General features: G+C 63.8%; 2 protein-coding genes across 15 annotated transcripts in view; one reads left to right on the top strand and one right to left on the bottom strand.

Moving 5' to 3' along the window:
* The window catches only part of MARK2 (microtubule affinity regulating kinase 2), a 55,055-nt gene extending 46,845 nt beyond the window's left edge, over nt 1–8,210 (top strand). For 4 of the 13 annotated variants that reach the window (XM_043451215.1, XM_043451214.1, XM_043451220.1 and 1 more), the window contains exons 13-19: nt 9–187; nt 490–587; nt 1,368–1,529; nt 2,156–2,413; nt 3,469–3,495; nt 5,413–5,457; nt 6,088–8,210. In XM_043451215.1, coding sequence (XP_043307150.1) covers nt 9–187; nt 490–587; nt 1,368–1,529; nt 2,156–2,413; nt 3,469–3,495; nt 5,413–5,457; nt 6,088–6,448 — 1,130 coding nt within the window. In that variant the 3' untranslated portion in view covers nt 6,449–8,210. The remainder of the gene's footprint in view (nt 1–8; nt 188–489; nt 588–1,367; nt 1,530–2,155; nt 2,414–3,468; nt 3,496–5,412; nt 5,458–6,087) is intronic. The other 9 variants (XM_043451224.1, XM_043451223.1, XM_043451227.1 and 6 more) reach the window with 7 other exon arrangements.
* A 192-nt stretch (nt 8,211–8,402) lies between these two features.
* RCOR2 (REST corepressor 2) lies at nt 8,403–12,914 on the bottom strand. 2 transcript variants are annotated; one of them, XM_043451228.1, is made up of 12 exons: nt 12,782–12,914; nt 12,007–12,063; nt 11,647–11,727; nt 11,355–11,407; nt 11,106–11,267; nt 10,869–10,993; nt 10,706–10,775; nt 10,402–10,617; nt 10,009–10,086; nt 9,813–9,870; nt 9,444–9,673; nt 8,403–9,326 (listed from the first exon to the last, which is right to left on the bottom strand). In XM_043451228.1, the coding sequence occupies exons 1-12, from the start codon at nt 12,906–12,908 to the stop codon at nt 9,012–9,014; spliced, it is 1,572 nt and encodes a 523-aa protein (XP_043307163.1). In that variant the 5' UTR covers nt 12,909–12,914; the 3' UTR covers nt 8,403–9,011. The 2 variants fall into 2 exon arrangements, with proteins under 2 accessions (XP_043307163.1, XP_043307164.1); XM_043451229.1 differs by lacking the exon at nt 9,444–9,673.
* Between the last annotated feature and the right edge of the window lie 5,742 nt (nt 12,915–18,656).

Consider the following 18,656-nt stretch of genomic DNA (forward strand, 5'->3'; position numbering starts at 1 on the left):
CCCACCAGCTGGCCCTGCCATCCCCACTTCCAATTCCTACTCTAAGAAGACTCAGAGCAACAATGCAGAAAACAAGCGGCCTGAGGAGGACCGGGAGTCAGGACGGAAGGCCAGCAGCACAGCCAAAGTGCCTGCCAGCCCCCTGCCCGGCCTGGAGAGGAAGAAGACCACCCCCACGCCCTCCACGGTGAGCCACGCCCCCTCCTCCCTCCTGGCCAGCCCCACCCCGCTTCTTGCTCTGGGGCCTGTCCTCTCGAAGCAGCTCCTTCCTTAAGCAGGCCCAGCTCCCTTTGGCTGCCTGCCTGACCTTCCCTCCTGGCCCACTTGTGCTTACTGTAGAAAACCTTGCCCCCCAGAGTCAAAGCAACATCTTTTCTCCCCTCCAACCCCCACACCCTCCCACTGCTCATGGTAGAAAGGGGAGGAGGGAGCTGGTTTTGTGACCACTTTGGTTTTCTGTGATACAGCTCTTCCCCTTCTTCCCCACAGAACAGCGTCCTCTCCACCAGCACAAACCGAAGCAGGAATTCCCCACTCCTGGAGAGGGCCAGCCTCGGCCAGGCCTCCATCCAGAATGGCAAAGACAGGTGAGAGGCCTGGGCCCTGCCTGCCGCGCCCCCCAGAGCCGCTCCCCCAGCGGTGACATCTGTCAGCAGCACCCCTCCCCTCCCGCTCCCTGGAGTCCCGTCCTGGCTCTGTCCAGTCCAGCCGTCCACACGCCAGCACCTCCCTGCTCTCCCCCCGTCTCCTCCCTGTGCTCCGTGACTGCTTCTGGCGGGGTACCCAGTGTGACTCCATGAGCATCTCGGCCGCCTTCTTGCTTCTTGACCACAGCCAGGGCATGGCACCTGTGCTGTGCTGGGCATCAGTGCCCCAGGGACCCCGGCTCAAGGCAGAACCCAGAGACGCCCACCTGAAGGGTGTGCACAATGAGGGTGACCCCCGCTGTGCCTGTGAGAGCAGAACCCCCCAGCCTTGCTGTCGGTGCTGAGTTCCTGGCTCCTTGTCTTCTGCGCTTAACGAAAACTCCCCTTGGCAGCACCCTGCTCTTTCTGGCAACAGTACATCCTTGTTCTTAGAATTCCTAGGAGACCGGTGCAGCCTGGGGGCAGTGGCCTCCTGTCGGCCTTCCCGCACTCTGGGTTTCCTTCCCCAGGCTCTGGCCCGCTCGCCCTCCTCGCCCTGCCCTCCGCTCCCCAGCCTTGCCTCCCTGGGCTCTGACTTGTGCCCCGTTGCTGCTTCTGGGCGTGACCTGCATCCTGCCGAGGCTCCCCTCTGGCCCTTCCCGCCCTGCCCTTGCTTCCTAACCAAGCCTTCTGCCCCCACCCGCCCCTAACCCAGGCCTCTCCGCTGCTTTTGTCTCCTAGCCTAACCATGCCAGGGTCCCGGGCCTCCACGGCTTCTGCTTCCGCCGCGGTCTCTGCGGCCCGGCCCCGCCAGCACCAGAAATCCATGTCGGCCTCCGTGCACCCCAACAAAGCCACTGGGCTGCCCCCCACGGACAGTAACTGTGAGGTGCCGCGGCCCAGGCAAGTGTGCTGGGGCAGCCGATGCACCGCTGCCCTCAGCCTGCCCCTCCTCCGCCCCCCACAATTTCTTCCCACCTGGGGGTCCTGCTTTGTTCTTGTCATCTTAGCCACAAGAGACAGCTATCTCCTGCAGCCAGGAAGTAGAGGGAAGCAAAAGTAGCTTACCGCCCCTCTTCTCCTCCAGTTCTCCCTCTCAGAACAGACATGCACGAAGCCGCCCCAAGGCTCCAGAAGGAAGCCTTTTTGTTCTGAGCCTTCCTGGACTTCCTTAGGACCCGGGGACAGTCAGCATCACAGGGACTCGGTCCTTGAGGGTTGGTCAACATTGTCCCCTGGAGGTTCCAGTCTGCCTGGCTCCCAGGGAGCCGCTCCTCTGCAGCCTGTACTGCTCTCCACACACGTATCCTTCCCTGCCTCCCTCCCTCCCCGAAGCCATCTCCTCTCCCCCCACCTTACTGGCGTCCTCAGTGGTCACATCCCTTCCTTCTGTGTCCTCTGTGATGGCTGCCTCCCTCTGCCCTGGCTTCCCCCTCCCCTTTTCCCACCCCAAGGCACTCCAGCCGCTGGCAGGGGCCACCTTCTTGTGCCCTGATGCATTTCCCCCACCCCCACCTCTTTTCCCACAGCACAGCCCCCCAGCGTGTCCCTGTCGCCTCCCCCTCCGCCCACAACATCAGCAGCAGTGGTGGAGCCCCAGACCGAACTAATTTCCCCCGGGGTGTGTCCAGTCGAAGCACCTTCCACGCTGGACAGCTCCGGCAGGTGCGGGACCAGCAGAATTTGCCCTACGGTGTCACCCCAGCCTCTCCCTCCGGCAACAGCCAGGGCCGGCGGGGGGCCTCGGGGAGCATCTTCAGCAAATTCACCTCCAAGTTTGTACGCAGGTGAGTAGGGGGCCTAGGGCAGCAGAGGGACTGAGGCCAGGCCCTGCACCTGCCGGGGGAGGGGATGAGAACACCTGGGGTTAGAGCTGGGGTTAGGTCCCTAGGGCGTTAGAAGCAGCCTCAGGAAGCCTGAGAAAGTGAGTCTTGTTGGCACCTGAGGCGCTCAGACCTGTCCATCCCTCTCAGGCCTCCCTAGCTTCTCATACACACCCCTTGTTCTCTGGCCCAAGCAGATGGCCGATGCCGCCTCCTCTCTGGGAGAGTGTGAACTCAGATGCTAAAATAAAAGCCCCCCTCTTCTCTCCTGGGTTCCCATGGAAACTTATATTTGGTGACGCAGCTGCAAAGTCATGAGGCCTGAGCCAGGCTGGGCCGGCAAGGAGAGTTTCTCCTGGTCTCTTGTCTCGCCCCGTTTGACCTCCTTGCTCCCCACCCAGTTGGTTTTGTCTGTCGCAGTCATATTTGTCTGCTGGGCTGGAGGCGGGGGGAGGCGGGGCGGTGTGCCAGGATGGAGGCCACGAATTCAGTAACTGCTGGGGGCCTAGGGTGGCTCGCATGCGGCCTGCTGCACTCTGACGCTTTCCGGTGTGGGAGCCAGGGTGGAGATCCTCTTCATGAGGTTTCTCACTCCTGGCCCCTGATGACCCATAGAAACAGCGTTCCTCCTTGAGGTGCATCCAGCAGTCCCGCCTCGTGGGGTGCTCCCTGTCTCCATCCCCCTGCTTCCTCAGCCATCTTAGCGTAGCTCAGGACCCAGCAAGCAGGAGGCTGGAGAGAGTGCGTTTGCCTGCCCTTCCTCCTGTCCTCTGCCCCACTCAGCTAGCGTAGCCAGGCTGGGCCCCTGTCCACCTCGGGATACAGCTGTGGGGCTGCAGGGTGGGGCGTGAGCAGATGGGGGTGTCTGGGACTCTAGTCTCGCTGAGCGGCTCTTCCGAAAGTGGGGGTGACCCTTGAACCTGTAAAGCCCACTCCCCACCTGCTTATCCACATACCGTCTTGTTGGTTTTTTTTTTTATTTCTTTTTTTATTTTGTCTTTTTTTGTTTGTTTTTTTAGAAATCTGTCTTTCAGGTTTGCCAGAAGGTAGGCGTTGAGCCCGCTGTGTGTGTGTCTGTGTCCCGTGCCCTGCCTCCATCACTAACGCCCCTCTGTGGCTCTTGCGCCCTCCTCCATCTGCTAACCATGTCCGTGTGGCACTCTCTCTGCCATCTTAAAGGGAAGGCGACGGCCTCTGACAGGGTGGCCCATGAGGCCACGTGTGCCCACTGAGGGCAGATGGCTCTGAAAACGACGGGCCCGTCCCCCAGCAAGGGGGACCTTTTCGGGGAATTCTCCCTTTAAGATTGTCTCCTCCCCCCGGTCCCCTGCCCCGGGTTTTGGTCACAAACGTGGTGGGCTCCTCTTCCGGCCGTTTCCCGTGTCTGTGCATGCGCTCTGAAGAAGCTCCACCTGGGTCAGAAGTGTGTCTGGGATGGTGTCTCACTCTGGGTCTCCTGGGCCTCCTCTTCCCTGGTGCCCTGAACCGCAGGTCCTCTGGGATGGCAGGACTTCAGGGGCCCTGCAGGGACACTGGGGTGTCCAGGCTGCTGCCTGACGCCTCAGGCCCGAGGAGCCTTTGCCTCTCGAGTGGGGCACAGCACCCCCTTCTGGCAGCTCCGTGGAACAAGCCCACCCCTCCCCCACCCCAGCAGGCCTCAGGCCTCCAGCCTTTTCTGGGCGACTCGCGCCGCATCCTCTCTGGGCTGTGTTCTCCAGTTACGGCCTGTGGCTTCCCAAGAGCCAGGAGCTGGGACGTCCTACCCCTGTGCCCTGGCAGCAGAGGGAGATCCTCCCGCACTCAGGCGGCTGCCTTCCTGGGCCCACTCCTGGCTCTGTCGCCTCCAGCCCTGCCTTTGTCCTGTCTGGAGGCCTGGGTGGGCCGCATACCAAGCTGAGGAGCAGGTTGGAGCCCTGGTTCCTCTAGGCCGCCCAGGCCCTGCCCTGGGGCGGGGACACCTGACAGGCAGCCGGTGCCCGGCTGACAGACGGCTGAGACAGGGTCTCCAGGCTTTCCCCTTCCGCCCACCACTCCCCAGCTCTTCGGTGCATGGCTGGCTGTTGACTCATGGGGCCCCGGTGGGGGCCTGCTCTGCAGGGTGCCTCCACCCACGGGCAGGAGCCACGTGGGGCCCGAGAGAGCAGCCAGGCTCCTTCCCCTGCTCAGCGCAGGCGCCTGCTCGCAGCGCGCTGGTTTGCGTTCGTGTGTCTGTCGTCTCTTTGTGTTCCTTTTACATGTGCTGCTGCTGCTCTTTCTCTCCTCCGTCCTTGCTCTCCTCTGCACCCCCAGTTCCCCGGCTCCAGGCACCCATCTTCCAGCCAGGAGCTGGAGAAGCCGCTCAGCGGGGCCAGACCTCTTCCCCACCCACCCTCCCAAGGTGTCTGCCCTGCCCTGCCCTGCCCTCCGTCTCCCTTCTGTATCAGCAGATGGCCTGGCAGGCAGGGGAGTTATAAAAGAAAGAGGGAGGCAAGCCTGTCTCCAGCAGGCCTCAGGGCCCTTCTCCCCCATCATCCAGCCCCAGGCACTGAGCCCCAGGCACACTCCCAGCAGGTCTTAGCCCTTTGAGCCTCCGGAGAGAGGCCTCTATTTATCCCCTCGCCCCTTCCCTCTAAGAGGACCACAGTTCTGAGACCCAGCCCTGGGGCCCGAGAGCAGGAACCCCCCTTCCCAGAGCCCTGGCTGTGGGCTGTGTGCTCCATGAGCGCACGCACGTCCACACCCTCCTCGCTGGCACGGATCTCCTTGTGGGGTGGGGCAGCCCCCCCACCGTGCTGGGCTCCCTGTTGGAGAGGGACAGTCACGCGGCCAGCGTGAGGGGCTGCGGGCCACCGAGCCTCACGGCCTGCCAGTGATGGGCAAGTGGCCTTCTGGGCTTGGGTCCCGCCCACCCACCGGTGGCACCTCCCCGGACCCACCCTCACAGAGGTCCCAGCACTAAACTCTCCCTCGCTCTGTTTTTTGAGGAACCTGAATGAACCTGAAAGCAAAGACCGAGTGGAGACGCTCAGGTGAGAGGGCTGGAGCCGGCGCCGGCCCTGCGCGGGCCACCGGGCTCGTCACGAGCCTCCTGCTCCTCTCTTCCTTCTGCCACACGGCTCTCCTCCCGTGCTTCTGCCCTGTCCCCACCCTCGTGGGGCCTCCCTCTCCTCAGAGCACCCCTCACCCCCACCGCAGCAGGTGTGGGCCCTTCTCCTGAGATTCAGTAGATTCTGGAAGCAGGAGCCCCAGGCCGGGTGGTTGGGGCTAGACTCCCACCCACGGACAAGCTCAGCTCTCGTGAAGCAGCCACTTCTCTCTGTCCAGTCTGTGAACTGCTCGGGGCTACTGTGCGGTGCTCCCTATTCTTCCCCGGCCCTCTCCTGTTGGAAGGAAAGCATGGAGCTGTCACCTCATCACCCCTGGCCAGGGGCTGGCTTCTTCTCCCCGCTCTGCCCTGAGAGACGGGGGTGCAGGACTGCCCACCCTCCTCGCCCCGCTCTGCTCCCCGGGCCAGCTCTAACGCTCCCTCTTCCAGCACCGCTGCCTCTGGGGCACCCTCCCGCCGTCCTCTCTGGTCTCAGGGTCCATCTGCCGGGGGGCGCTCCCGTGGGTGGGACACCGCAGCGCCCGCCTGACGCCCGCCTCTGCCCTCTCCGCAGACCGCACGTGGTGGGCAGCGGCAGCAACGACAAGGAGAAGGACGAGTTCCGGGAGGCCAAGCCCCGCTCGCTGCGCTTCACGTGGAGCATGAAGACCACGAGCTCCATGGAGCCCAACGAGATGATGCGGGAGATCCGCAAGGTGCTGGACGCCAACAGCTGCCAGAGCGAGCTGCACGAGAAGTACATGCTGCTCTGCATGCACGGCACGCCCGGCCACGAGGACTTCGTGCAGTGGGAGATGGAGGTGTGCAAGCTGCCGCGGCTGTCTCTCAACGGGGTGCGCTTTAAGCGGATATCGGGCACCTCCATGGCCTTCAAAAACATTGCCTCCAAAATAGCCAACGAGCTTAAGCTTTAATAGGCTGCCAGGAGTGGGGGGCGTGGAGGCGGCCAGCTGGACTTAGCTGCTGGGGCCGGCGCTCCGCCCGCCCGGGTCAGACTGCAGAGATGGATCGGTGTGTCTCCCCTGCTGGCACTTCCCTCCCCACCCTTCTCAGTTTTTTCTTCCATGTTTGTGGGGATGGGAGATGGTTCTCTCCCCCTCCCCACGGTTACCCCTGCCCAGATAGCCCCCCTTCCCCCTCTCTCCCACAGGAGGCAAAGGAAGGGGGGGAGGGGTGGGGGGGCAGGGCTCCCCCTCGGTACTGCGGTTGCACAGAGTATTTCGCCTAAACCAAGAAATTTTTTATTACCAAAAAGAAAAAAGAAAAAAAAAAATTTCCCAGCGGCCACCTTTCCTCCCTGCCCCATTGGGACAGTCGAGACTGGATCTGTGGGGTTTCCCGGGAGGGTGGCTCAGGGCTGGAACACTCTCAGGCAAGAGTGGTGGAGTTCCCTGTCAGGCCCTCCGCCAGGCCCACTTTGGGCTTCTCCCCTCTCCTCTCCTCCTTCCCCTCCAAGCAAACCACCAGAGGTGGCCTTCCCCTGACCTCAGGCCCCTGGGCTGGAGGCCTGGGCGGCTGGGGGCTGGGGCGGGGGTGCTGGCGGCAGCCTGGGGCTGGCAGGCTAGGCGCGGGGCTCGGCCTCCCTCCACACTGTATCCTCTGCCCCTCCTTCCCCAGAGGCTGGGCATTTCCTTCCACAAGCTGCTGTGGGGACTTTCGTTCCCCTCCTCAAAAAGTCTGTGCCATCTTCTCACCCCCTCCTGGGTAGAAGGCGGGGCTGACCCCAGGGCTGGGAGAGGGGAGGGAACCGCAGGGCAGATGGGCTCCCCGGCCCCCCGGGGGCCGCCCAGGCTGCTAGTCTCTGGAATAGGGACGATGGCATCCTCCTTTCTGGGAGAGCCTTTGTCTGAAAGCACAGCCCCCTCGCCAGTCCTCTCCCCGCTGCTCCTCTTCATTGGCATTAATCTGGGCACCAGCTAGTTCCATAGCAGTGACTTCCCTCACCACTCATCTCTCGGCCTTGCCTTCTCTTCCTCACACTGTCGCCCCTCCTCTCAGGAGACACTGCCCGGGGCCTCCAGGGCCGCCTGGCCGAGGCTGCAGAGGGCAGCGGGGCCCGGAGCCTCTGCCCTCCACGGGGCTGGGGGGCAGATAGGCCAAGGGCCTCCCAGCTCGCCGACCTCCGCAGCCAGTGTGGGAGTGGCTGGTTATGGGCGCTTGGCTGGTGGCAGCCGCTGCATCCCTTAATTTATTTCTCTGCTGTTTCTGTTCTTGAGAAATTGGGGGAGGGGGTCCTAAACAGAGGCTGCCTCTACCCTCACCTGAGTTGTACATTTTTTTGTGATGGGTTTTATTTTTTATTTTATTATTTTATTATTTTTTTTTTTTTTGATTTATGATGACTCCACCCCTACTCATCACCCCACTCCCAGGCCTGGCTCCATGGCAAGTCGAGCCCTTGGGTCCCAGGAAGGGGCCTTGCCAACCTCAGCCCTCCCGCCCCAAGCCCTGACTGTGGGCTCCGGCTCCTACCAAGGGCTCCCTCTCCCTCCCCCCTTCCTGCCCTATGGAACAGCCCGGGTGCTCCCAGGGGCCCGGAGGGCAAGGCTTGGCTCCCAAAGGGGGTGGTGGCCGGGGGGCTCCCAGGCAAGGTGGCCCCTCCCCACCCAGCCCCCCTCCTGCACTTAGTCTCTCCTCTGGATCAAACACGTAATAAAGAGAATGTTTGGAATCTGAGCTGCCGCCTCCTGTTTCTTATCCCAGCTGGGCAGGGACCCAGGCCCCATGGGCAAGATACGGCCCAACCCACCTGCCTTGCTGGGGAGAACGGATTTCTGTCTGGGGCCTGGGGAAAGGACAGTGCTGGGTGGACCCATGGCCCCAAAAGAGACACTCAGCCTGGGACCCTTAAACCAAAAGAAGATTCAGTGAGCTTGAAGGTTTTATTTTTAAAAAAACATTGAAAAATAAACCCATGTCTGCATATGTTCCCAACCCTCCTTTCTCTAGGTTCGTGGGCAGGGGGGGCACCCTCAGAGCTCCTCAGCACTCCCCACCCGGCCCCTGAAGACAGGAGAGCTACCTCTCTGGCCCCAGGGGACCTCTCTGCCCACCTCCCCCTCCAGCGCCCTCCCCACCTCACCCAGACTTATTGCTACAAGAAGGGAAAGAGGAAGAACAGCCAACACCTTAAACTGTCCTCACCCCCAGCCCCCACACTATGGTCACTACCCCCTACACACGAAGGGCAGGACCAAAGGCCAAGCCCTGGCAGCCTAGGAGGCAGCCATTCCAGTCCCAGCCAGGAAAAGAAAGTACCCTCAGGCCAGCTCACAAAGCCCCAGACCCTGGCCGGGCTTGGCCACCAGAAACAATGTGCAGAACCCACAGGGCCAGCTGTGCCCATCGCAGCAGCTCCAGGTCCTCAAAAGACCTGGCGCGAGCTCTAGTCCCTTCTGTCCTTGGTGAAGCCGGAGGTCCCCAAGGATGCCCTGCCGAGGGGTTCTGGAGCCTCTGGTTGGTGGAGAGCCTCAGGGCTCAGAGCGAGGGTGCTGGAGGCTCCAGAGGGGCTCCAATCAGGGTGGGTGGGGGCTGAGGGCCAGGGCGGGCACTGTGGCGGGAGGCAGCCAGGGCAGGGCGGATGAGAGGTGGCGGCGGCTGGTTGGGGGCCAGCCGGGGCTGAAGGAAACGGCCCTGCTGGAGTGGGGGTGGCTGGCGAAGCAGGGTGGGGGCCGTGGGCAAGGGTGGCCTCAGCAGTGGGGGCGGCTGGGACAGCGAGGCGGGGGGTGGAGGAGGGGGCGGCGCAGGGGGCCCCGATCGGGGTCCCGACGTGGAGACGGATGTAATCTGGACCTGAGGGGAGACAGAAGGGTGAGAAACCAGGTTCGCGCAGGCCCTCAGCCCAGCCTTTAAGGACGGAGGTGGTTCCTCTCCTCTCTCCTCTGCAGCATTTCTCTCTCCCCTTCTCACCTCATCATCTTCCTCTAGGGCTGGGGCTGGCAAGGGAGCCCCTCTCCTAGCCTCCTCCATGGGGACCGGGGCTCCAGGGGCCCCATCCTGCTCGGCCTCCCACTCCTGCAGCACCTCCTCCAGATTGAAGCGGCGCCGGTAGCTCACAAAGAAGGTCTTCACCTGGGTCAGAGTCTTGTTCCCAATCACCTCTGCAATAGCCCCAAAGTCTTTGCCATACCTACGGATGGCTGGAAGGGTCAAAAGGGCAGCAGAGTGTGAATACCGCCTTAGATCTAGTTACTTCCCTGATCCTTCCCCTCTGCCCCAGCTCCCTGGGGGGAAGGAGACACTCCTGGGGCCCTCTGTTCTCCCCAGAGCCTCACCCACCTTGTACAGCCAAGAGCTGCTCATCCGTGGTCCAGCGGGAGTTGAACTTGGTATTGGCCTGCAAAGCAAGGCATGGATCCTTGAGGCTCAAAAATAGGGGAACAGAGGGCCTGCTCTCCAAACCAAACTCCCCTTTCCTGCTCTGCCGCCAGCCAGAGTCCAGCTCCTCCCCCTGAACTTGGAAGAGCAGCCTCACCTCAGGGGGGCGGAGTGGATCAATGCCGCCCTCCAGGGCTTGGCGGAGGCTGCTATTGGTCTGCTTCATGCTTTGCACCTGGGAAGGTAAGTCAAGGGAGGGCCATCAAACTCCACGCCAGGAGGCCATCAATAGCAACCCTCACCCAGCCATCTACCTCATCTCATCGCTCACAACCATCCAGTAGGGGAGACACTGGGGTTCGCCCCTTTTCAAAGACCAGCGTTATTTTTTTTAATGACCAAAAAAGAACATCAAGTTACCCAGAAGCCCAGAGAATGGGGAAGATGCAGGCTTGGCAACCACACAACCTCCCTAACAGCTCAGCTGCCCCAGTCAAGAGCTCCCAGCTGCTGACTGTCCCCTCTCACAGCTCCTTTCCCTGGGCCCTACCTGGCGCTTGAGGGAGATGAGCTGGGAGTCAAGACCTCGAAGCGTGAGGTTGGCAAGGTCCGGGCTCCCCGACACTGCGGTGAGGCCCTCGGGGCTCAGGTACATGCCTTTGGGCGGGCGCCTCCGAGTTCTCAGCGGATGATGGCGGTACTGGGAGCCCTGGGCCTCCTTCTTTCCTGGGCCCGGGCGGGCATTCAGGGGCCGAGAGGGCAGAGGCTGCCAGGGAAAGGAGAGGAGGTGGGCAGTGCAGAGCCCAAGGAGAAGGTGGGCCAGCGGGCGGGCCAGCAGAGCTCTGCCCCCTCACCTCTCTCTTGGGGTCTCCAGCGTCCGGCTCCCCCTCACTAACGGCTCCTCGTCCCTCTTCAAGCTCATCGCTGCTTACACGGGGGCCAAGGAGCGGGTGAGGCAGGGGCTAGGGCCTGCAGGACCGCCACTTACCCCCACCCACAGCTTCCCCAGGCCCCCACCTGTCTTCCTTGTCCTTTCGGCCCCCAAGCCGCCGAGCCTGTCTGTCCATCACACTGGTCCGGCTGCGGGTCTTCTTCCAAGAGTAGTAATACTTCACCAGGCTGGGAATCAGCTTGTCAGGCAGCTGGGGGCAGGGGGCAACGCCAAAGGCTGGAGCCCACTTAAGACTCCAGGCCCCGGGAAGGCTTATCAGAAAGAAGCGGCCAAGGAACGCCGACAGGGGTGGAGGGCTTTACCATCTGCTGGATCCGCTGAAAGCACTTGCCATGGAAGCCAAAGGCCTGTTCAAACAGCACTTTGTCCTCTACCGTCCACTCATCCGGGAATGGGGTGAAGTTGGCCAGGTCAGCCAGCGACTTCTCTACGTCGTGTTTATGCCACAGGAGCATGCCCAGTGCCTGGCCCAGGAGAGAGAAGGACTCAGGCTCAGCTGCCCCCAGCACCGTGCTGTCTCCTCCCCGAATCCCTGCGGGGCCGAGGCTCACCTGCTCGATGTTGTAACCGTGCTTCTCCTTGGCCATCGCAATGTACTTGTCAACTGCAGGGGCAGGAGGAGCCAGCTCTTGGAGGAGGGGTTACAACTCCTAACCCAGGCCTGTCCAGACAGGGGTATGCCCCCAGGGACTAGGCCCCTGACCCTGAGCCCCAGGGCAGGGGTTGAACCCACATGTCTCGGCCTCTAGCCCACTTCTGAGAAGAGCCGGCCGGCAGCTGACAGGAGAACCAGGCCCCCAGCTCCCAAGGGTAGACATGAACCCAGGGTCCCACCCCACTCACGCTTGGCATCTGACACACAGTGGTTGGGGGACCACACCAACATCCCCTTCAGCTCCTTGTTACTGTAGCGTGCGGGGCTCTCTGAAAGGCAAAGGACACCATCACCCAGCTGGCCCTGGCCTGGACCCATGGCCAGAGGGCGGCAGAGTGAGACCTGTAGGTGAGGCCCGAGGGGAAGGAGGAGTAGAGAACCAGACAGGAAGGCCGAGCAGGAAAACTAACCATGCCACAGGGCCGGCCACCCACCCCTGCCTGCCCCACCAGTGGGCGCCAGTCAAGGGCTCCCCCAGGTGGGGCTCAGGGGCTCAGGGCCAAGCCACGGGCCCTCAAGTCCCCTCCCTTCACAGTCCTGCCACTCACCAGGCTTGCACTCCGGAATTACGGCCTGGTAATTGGTTCCAACGCGGATCATGCTGTCTGTGGAGCCAGGGGGAGGCAGTCAGGACTCCAGGGAGGGAGGGCGGGAGGATGTGGCGGGGGAGGTGGCTGGCCTGGAGTTCTCCTTCCTGACCACCCAGGGCCCCCACCTTTCAGGAGGCTCACTTTTCCCTGACCATCTTCTCAGTTACCCTCAGTTACAGAAGCAACTGGAAAAGGGAGAGACTTGCCCAGCCATAGCCCTGGGCGGGGGGGGGCTGGGGGGGGAGAATAGGGGCCAGTTTTAAAGCCCAGGCCCAGCAGAGCCCTTTGTTCTGACTTGGTGGGGGGGAGAGGGGGGTTGGAGGGCTGCCCCTAGACCTGGACCACAGCCCTGCAGGGAATCCAAGGCTCCTCCCCACCACATGAGCCTCACGGCTTGGTGTGGAGGTGTCTTTCCAGCTCCTGCCCCGGCCAGACCTCAGTCCCCTGCAAGGTGGTAAGGTATGAGGAGCCTAAGCTGTGAAAGGGAGTGACGCCTGAGTACCTCGGGGACGGAGGGCAGGGAGGGGGCAGGCAGGACCGCCTCCCCGGCAGCTAGGGGCCCAGCCTCCAGATTCCCCGTGCCGGCTTGGGGGCAGCAAGGCAGAGGCTCCGATTCAGGGAGGGCAGGAACCATGCCTAATAGTACCCCTGGGGCCGGCAACTCTCCCCCGCGCCGCGGCGCCCCCCCCCCCACCCGGCCGGTGCGCCTTTAACCCCAGGCTGCCGGGCTCACCGTGCGAGTGCTCCTCCTCGCTGCTGTCATCCTCCGAGTGCGGCTGTCCGCCGTTGGGCGCCGTCTTGGCCCGGCTGCGGGACAGGATCCCGGAGCCCGCGCTCGGTTTCTCCATCACCGAGGGCATCACCCCCGCCCAGCTGCCCCGGGGGGCGCGGGAGCCTTCGCAGAGCCGCGGTGGTTGCCGCGCTCGCCCGGAGTGCCGTGCCCGGCCCGGCCTGGAGGGGTCGCCACTGAGGCTAGGAGAGGCAGGAGGTCAAGCGTGGCTAGGGTCCGGCGGGGCAGAAGCCCAGCGGGCAGCCCGGCACTCTCCGCGACCCCCAGAGGTGAGGGGAGCCAGAAAAGTTTGTGTAGAAGTGGGGTACGCGGGGGAAGAGCCGCAAGGTCCGGTGCGGCTGCGGCGCGCTCGCTCTGTACGCCCCCACGAAATTGGGGGCTCCCCGGAGAAGTCGGGGCAACCTGCCCTCGGGGCGCCCTGGAGCCCCAATTGCCCGCCTGCCCACGCAGTTCAGCGAGCGGGCGCTGCGGCGCAACTGCCGCCCGCCCCCGCCCCTCCCCGCGAGCTCCGCGTCTCTCGGCTGCACCAGGATGCCCCACTCCCCGGGCGGGGACCCCTGTCCGGACCAGACCCCCGCCTGCGACGGCAGCCGCCGGCGGCGGCGGCGGCGGGACGGCGCGCACGGCGCGCGGCGCTGGGGCAGAGTTGCCGGGAGGCGGGGGAGCGCAGCCGCGGGCGCCGCCTCGCACCCTCGCCGGCGCGCTCGCTCGCTCGCTCTCCCGGCGCGCTCGGGCTGCTCGCTCGCTCGCCCGCCCGCCCGCTCTCCGCCGCCGCTCGCTCCTCGCGCACACAATGAAGCTGCTGGCAGGGAAGTAGTGCCGGCTGCGGCCTCAGCACCCCTCCCCCAGCCGATGCCTCCGCCAGCTGAACATCTGGCCCTGGGGTGGGAGGCAGGGCCCGGGGGGCGGGGCCTGGGGGCCGGGGCTAGACCTCCGGGGGGTGGGGTCAGGACCCGGGTGGCGCGCGCTTCCCTCTGCCGGCCCCCGGGGCTCGCAGACTTGCCCCCCTGGGGGAGACCCTCTGCCCCCCCACCCCACCCCCAGGAGTAGCCAGGGGTCAGCCCCACCCACGCGCACACCAGCCCCACACAGCAGCGGGCTCGGGTTACCGCCGCCTGCCCTGGGGGCCCTGAGGCCGCCTGCCCGCCCGCCCGCCCGGGTGGAGCCCAGCTTTTCCTTCCATTTCCCTTCCTGCCAAGGAACTCCCCGCCCCCCCTTCCGCAGGGGGGACCCCCCCACACACACACACACTTCATGCGCCCTTGGGGGCCAGAGCGGATGGGAGGCCGGACAGGCTAGGATTGAATTCCTCCAGGAGCTACCGGGCCAAGGAGCCTGGCTTCTGGTGTGCATCTGTGGGTCCCCAGGGGTCACCTCAATTCCCTTTAACGGCTGCAATGCGCACCCCAAAACAGTGGCCCATGGGGTTGCGGGATGGGGCGTGGGAAGTGCAGGGGAAGACCTGGACTGCAGATTGGAGGGAAGCTGGGGGTCTGTCCTCCCTGACCCACCCCCACCCCCGCCCCGAGTTCACTGTCACCCCAGCTGGGAGCAGCAGCCCCCTCCCCCAGGACGAGCACGGGCAGAGTGACAGACCGGGAAGCGGGTAGCGCGGCACAGACGGAGAGGGGGGAGGGGGTGGGCAGAGACTTTCAAAGCCAGACCCAGCCACCCTGCCAGGCACACAAAGAGCCAGCACACACACCGGCGGCGGCGGCTCGGAGCCTGCGAGCCGCGCCGGTGCCCGTCCCCGCCGCCCCAGGCACGTGCTGCGGCGCACACAGGCCGAGGCCCCCTCCCGCCCGTGGCCCCTCCCACCCGAACCCCGGACTCCCAGACGCACCTCCGCCCGGGCACACCCCGCTGTGCCCAGGCTGAGCCGAGCCGGCGCTCGCACCCTCCTCTCCCTTCCCTTCCCTTCCTCGGCCACTCTGTAATCAGATTCCTAAATTTAGAAGCAACCCCGGGCCCAGCCAGGGGTCCCCGCCCCCACACGCTGCCTGCGGCCAGCCGGCCGGGGTCCTGCGGTCGGGCCACGACCCGGCCGGGGCCTCCAGGTCCCGGGGGCTCCTGAGGGCGGCCGGGCAGAGTCAGGCCCGACCCCACCCGGCTGCGGTGCTGTCGGGCCACAACTGGGGCCACCCAGCCGGCGGCCACGTTGCCCGCCACACCTCCGGCCAGAGCGCTGGGGCCTTTTTCCTCCTCTTAAATCATGGGTTGGGCACCAAGCCCCAGGGTGGGGAGGTCTGGATAGAGGAGAACGAATAGGCCAAGGGCAGGTCTGAGCTGTGAGGTCGGCTACAAATGAAAAGAACCTCCTCAGCCTAAGCCCTCCTGAGTGGCAGGGTGCCACCCCACCCCCAGCACCTCCAATCTTTAGGGAGCCTCTCATCTCTGTCCCCTCCCGCCTGGCAGGCAGCCAGGGCTGCTCACAGCTCTCTCCTATGATGGAGTCTTCCATTTTGCCCACAGCAGCCCCCCCATTAGGCAGGGCCTGGGCTGGGTCCCCCAATTCCCCCTGGCCTCTTTTCCATACTCCTACTCAAGGTCCAGGGCCCAGCATCTCACCTCACCCCCAGACCTCAGCATCATGCTCATTCTGGCCTCCCTCCTCCCAGTCTGCCCCAGGTACCCCCAGCCACCAGCATCCTGCCATCCTTTGCACCCTGCCCCCCATAAAGAGGTAGCTGTGTTCTCACTTCTCCCTGGAGCCTGGAGCTCAGGGCCAGAGAAGATTCTACACTGGAGGTGGGGGCAGGGAGAGAAGGTTTATGCCTTGGAGTTGAAGAGGAGCGGGGGAGTCCACAGACCCTGGTGTGTGATGAGGCTTCTGCCTAGGAGGTGGGACACCACATGGGAAGGGTATCCTAGGAATTTGGGGATGACTGTGGGGGCCACCATGTCCAGAGAAGAGATACATTCCTAGTGAGCAAACCTCCCCAGGGGGAATCCTTGCAGGGTTAGGAGGGGGAGGGGCAAGGCCCCACCCTCCCACCTGCTGCAGGCGCCCCCCACCCCTCCCCAGCTGGCCCCCTCTTTTGTGCAAAGCCACACAAAGGACAAGGGGCCCGGGCGGCCTGGCCATCTGCTCCCAGCAGCCAGAAGGCTCTTAAAGAGACAGCACCCCCTCCCTGCCCTGGGGCTGTAGGGTGCAGTAGAGCGGGCGCTCCAACCCAACCTGGTCTCAGCGGTACCCCACATGCCGCCCACTTTTCCCTGGCTCCCCCAGCCCCAGGTGAGGAATCCTCCTCTCCCAGAGCACCGAGGTGCCACGTGGCCTGGAACACAGGGGTGTGGGAGGGGGAGCAAGGAGGCAGCCAGGGACCAGCCCCTCCTCTCCTGCCTTAGGCAGAGGGGCCGGGGGAGCTCAGCACGGGGGTCCCTCGGCTCCCTGAGGCCACCTTGGAGCTTTGTGAGGGCCGCCGGTCTCCTGGAGCGCCCTCCCGCCGGGGAGCTCCCCTTGCCCTTCCTCAGGGAGGATGCGGGTGCTTGCTTTTTGAGGCCTGCAGGCTGCTGGGCAGGAGCCCAGTGATCTGATCCGGGCACATTTATTTCCTGCGTTTTCCAGTTGAGGAAACTGAGGCTTGCCAGAGCCCCCACAGGGGCCTCCACGAAACTAAAGCCGCAGGCTGTGTCCGCAGGCAGCCTCCCACTGCCCGCCCAGGCCAGATAAGGCTCCTCACCCATGAGATCTCCAGAGAAGCCGGAGCCTTTGCCACACTGCTAGAGATACAAGTTTACAATATTTGTGTGATTGTTTATTTCTCCACTGTCTCCCTGCTGAGCCACTGGCGGGGATTAGGTCCCCTGTGTTCGTTGCTGTGTTCTCGGCGCCTGGTATATAGTAGGCACTCAATATTTGCTGAATAAGTGCCAGAAGCTCCCAAATCCTTCCTCTTCACTTTCCTCTGTCCTCTGCGTGTTAGGCATCTCACCCCCTCCCTCCTCCTCGAGTTGAGGCAGAGGGGACAAAGGTCGAAGCGGGGATGCTGGGAGAGAAAAGGAGGGTGACCTTGAACAAGCCATCAGCCTCCCCTCTCCCTCCTCCCAAAGGCGGGGGCGGCTCCAGCCAATCCTGAACCCGTAGCCCTGCCAGACAGACTGGGACTGTCCTGAGCTCTGGCCAGGCCAGCCTGGCCGCTGCGGCGTGGTGCCTGGGACCCTGGCCAGGCCCTCGGTGGCCACAGCCAAGGGGCTCAGCTTGGGGAGGGTGGCAGGCGGGCGGGCCCTTGGGTGGGGGAGGGAGGGTGGCAAGATCTCAGGAAAAACCTGGCTGAGCGGCTGGGAGAGTGGAGGCCGGGGGAGATGAAGCTGGGGAAATGGAGAAGGTGGGCTATAGCGCTAAAGGAGCGTGGGAGGGCCAGGGGGCCTCCCTTCGGGGCCCCCATCCCCTCAACCTGCCCAGACAGGACCTTGGTTCCTCCCTCCCTCCCAGGGCCCCCCCCCCCGCCCGCCCCCCCAGGCCCACTGGCAGGATGTGTGGCCCAGGTACCGCCCTCCTCCTCTCTGGGTCCTGGTAGTAACCCCCTGAACAGGCCCACACTCCCTCCCGGGGTTGTGAAGAGACTGCGAGGTGACAGGTGACGATCCGGTGCTTGGCATCACCTCGGGCACTGTGGCCACGTGAGGAGGGCAGGGAAAGGAGACCAGGCCCGCGCACCTGTGAGCGGCTCACTGAAGCAGGAGCAGGTCCGGAGGTCAGCAAGCAGAGACCCCAGGCTTCCTGACACCCACGCCAAGGAAATCTGACTCCCTCCGAGCAGAGCAGGAACGAGGGTGGAAGGTCAAAGAGACCTGAGCAGAGAGACCAGGCGACGGGGCCTCCCTGGACCCACGAGGGGGCAGCTTCCAGACCTGGGAGCCAACTCTGTTCCTCTGGAAGCCAGGAAAGGAACCTCCTCCCCTCGCCCTCACCTGGGCCACAGCTGGCGCCCTCTGGCGGTGACAGCATGGACCAAGGGGGCCCACCTCAGCCAGGCCACAAATGTCTTCCCAGGGAGTCTGAACACCGGCCCCCTGAGACGCCCACTCTCCGGGGGACAAGTGCATGGGGTTAAGATCCTCCAGGGTCGACTGAGTTTTCTATCCAATCCCCAGGACCTCCCCTTGGCCCATAGCCCCCCAGAACCTCCCAGAACAAAGTGGGGTGGAGCCGAAACCCCTGGAGAAAGGGCAGAGGAGAGGGGAATCGCAGGGAAAGTGCAGGAGCTCCCTGCCAGTCAGGGAGCTCAGACCCGGGGTGAGTCCTGGCTCTGCTTCTTGCTTGCTGTGTGGCCCAGGGTGAGTTGCTTGGCCTCTCTGAGCCTCAGGTCCTCCATCTCTCAGAGGGAACAGTAACTCTGACCTCATCTGATTGTTGGGAAGATCCAACAAGCATCATCTCAGATGGCATGTCAAATCTCCGTCAATGCTGGTCTCCTTCTGAAGCAAGGGTCCCCTCTTGAGCAGCCCCCAGCAGAGCTAGAGAAGCCCCTCACTGCTCCGTGAGGCAGTCCGTGCTCTGTGGACCAGCTGAAGGCCATTGCTATGTGGCATTCCTAGGGCTCTGAACTAAAAGCTCTTCCTCTGTGACATTTGACCCTTGATAGCCTCCCTCTCACTGCTCTTCTGTTCCAGAGTCCTGCCTTCAATGTGATCTCTCCATGGAAATATAGCTGGAGAAAGAGCCTCAGATACTGCTTTGATCAGGCCCCACTCTTACTCAATAACTTTCCATGGTTCCCTATTGCCTTCTGGGCAAAGTGGAAACTTCCTACCCAGTACTCAAGGCCTTTCCAGCGTGTATCTGATCCAGCTGAACGGGTCTGCTCACTACTTG

This window comes from Cervus canadensis, chromosome 29, assembly GCF_019320065.1.
Source record: "Cervus canadensis isolate Bull #8, Minnesota chromosome 29, ASM1932006v1, whole genome shotgun sequence".
Lineage (NCBI taxonomy): Eukaryota > Metazoa > Chordata > Mammalia > Artiodactyla > Cervidae > Cervus > Cervus canadensis.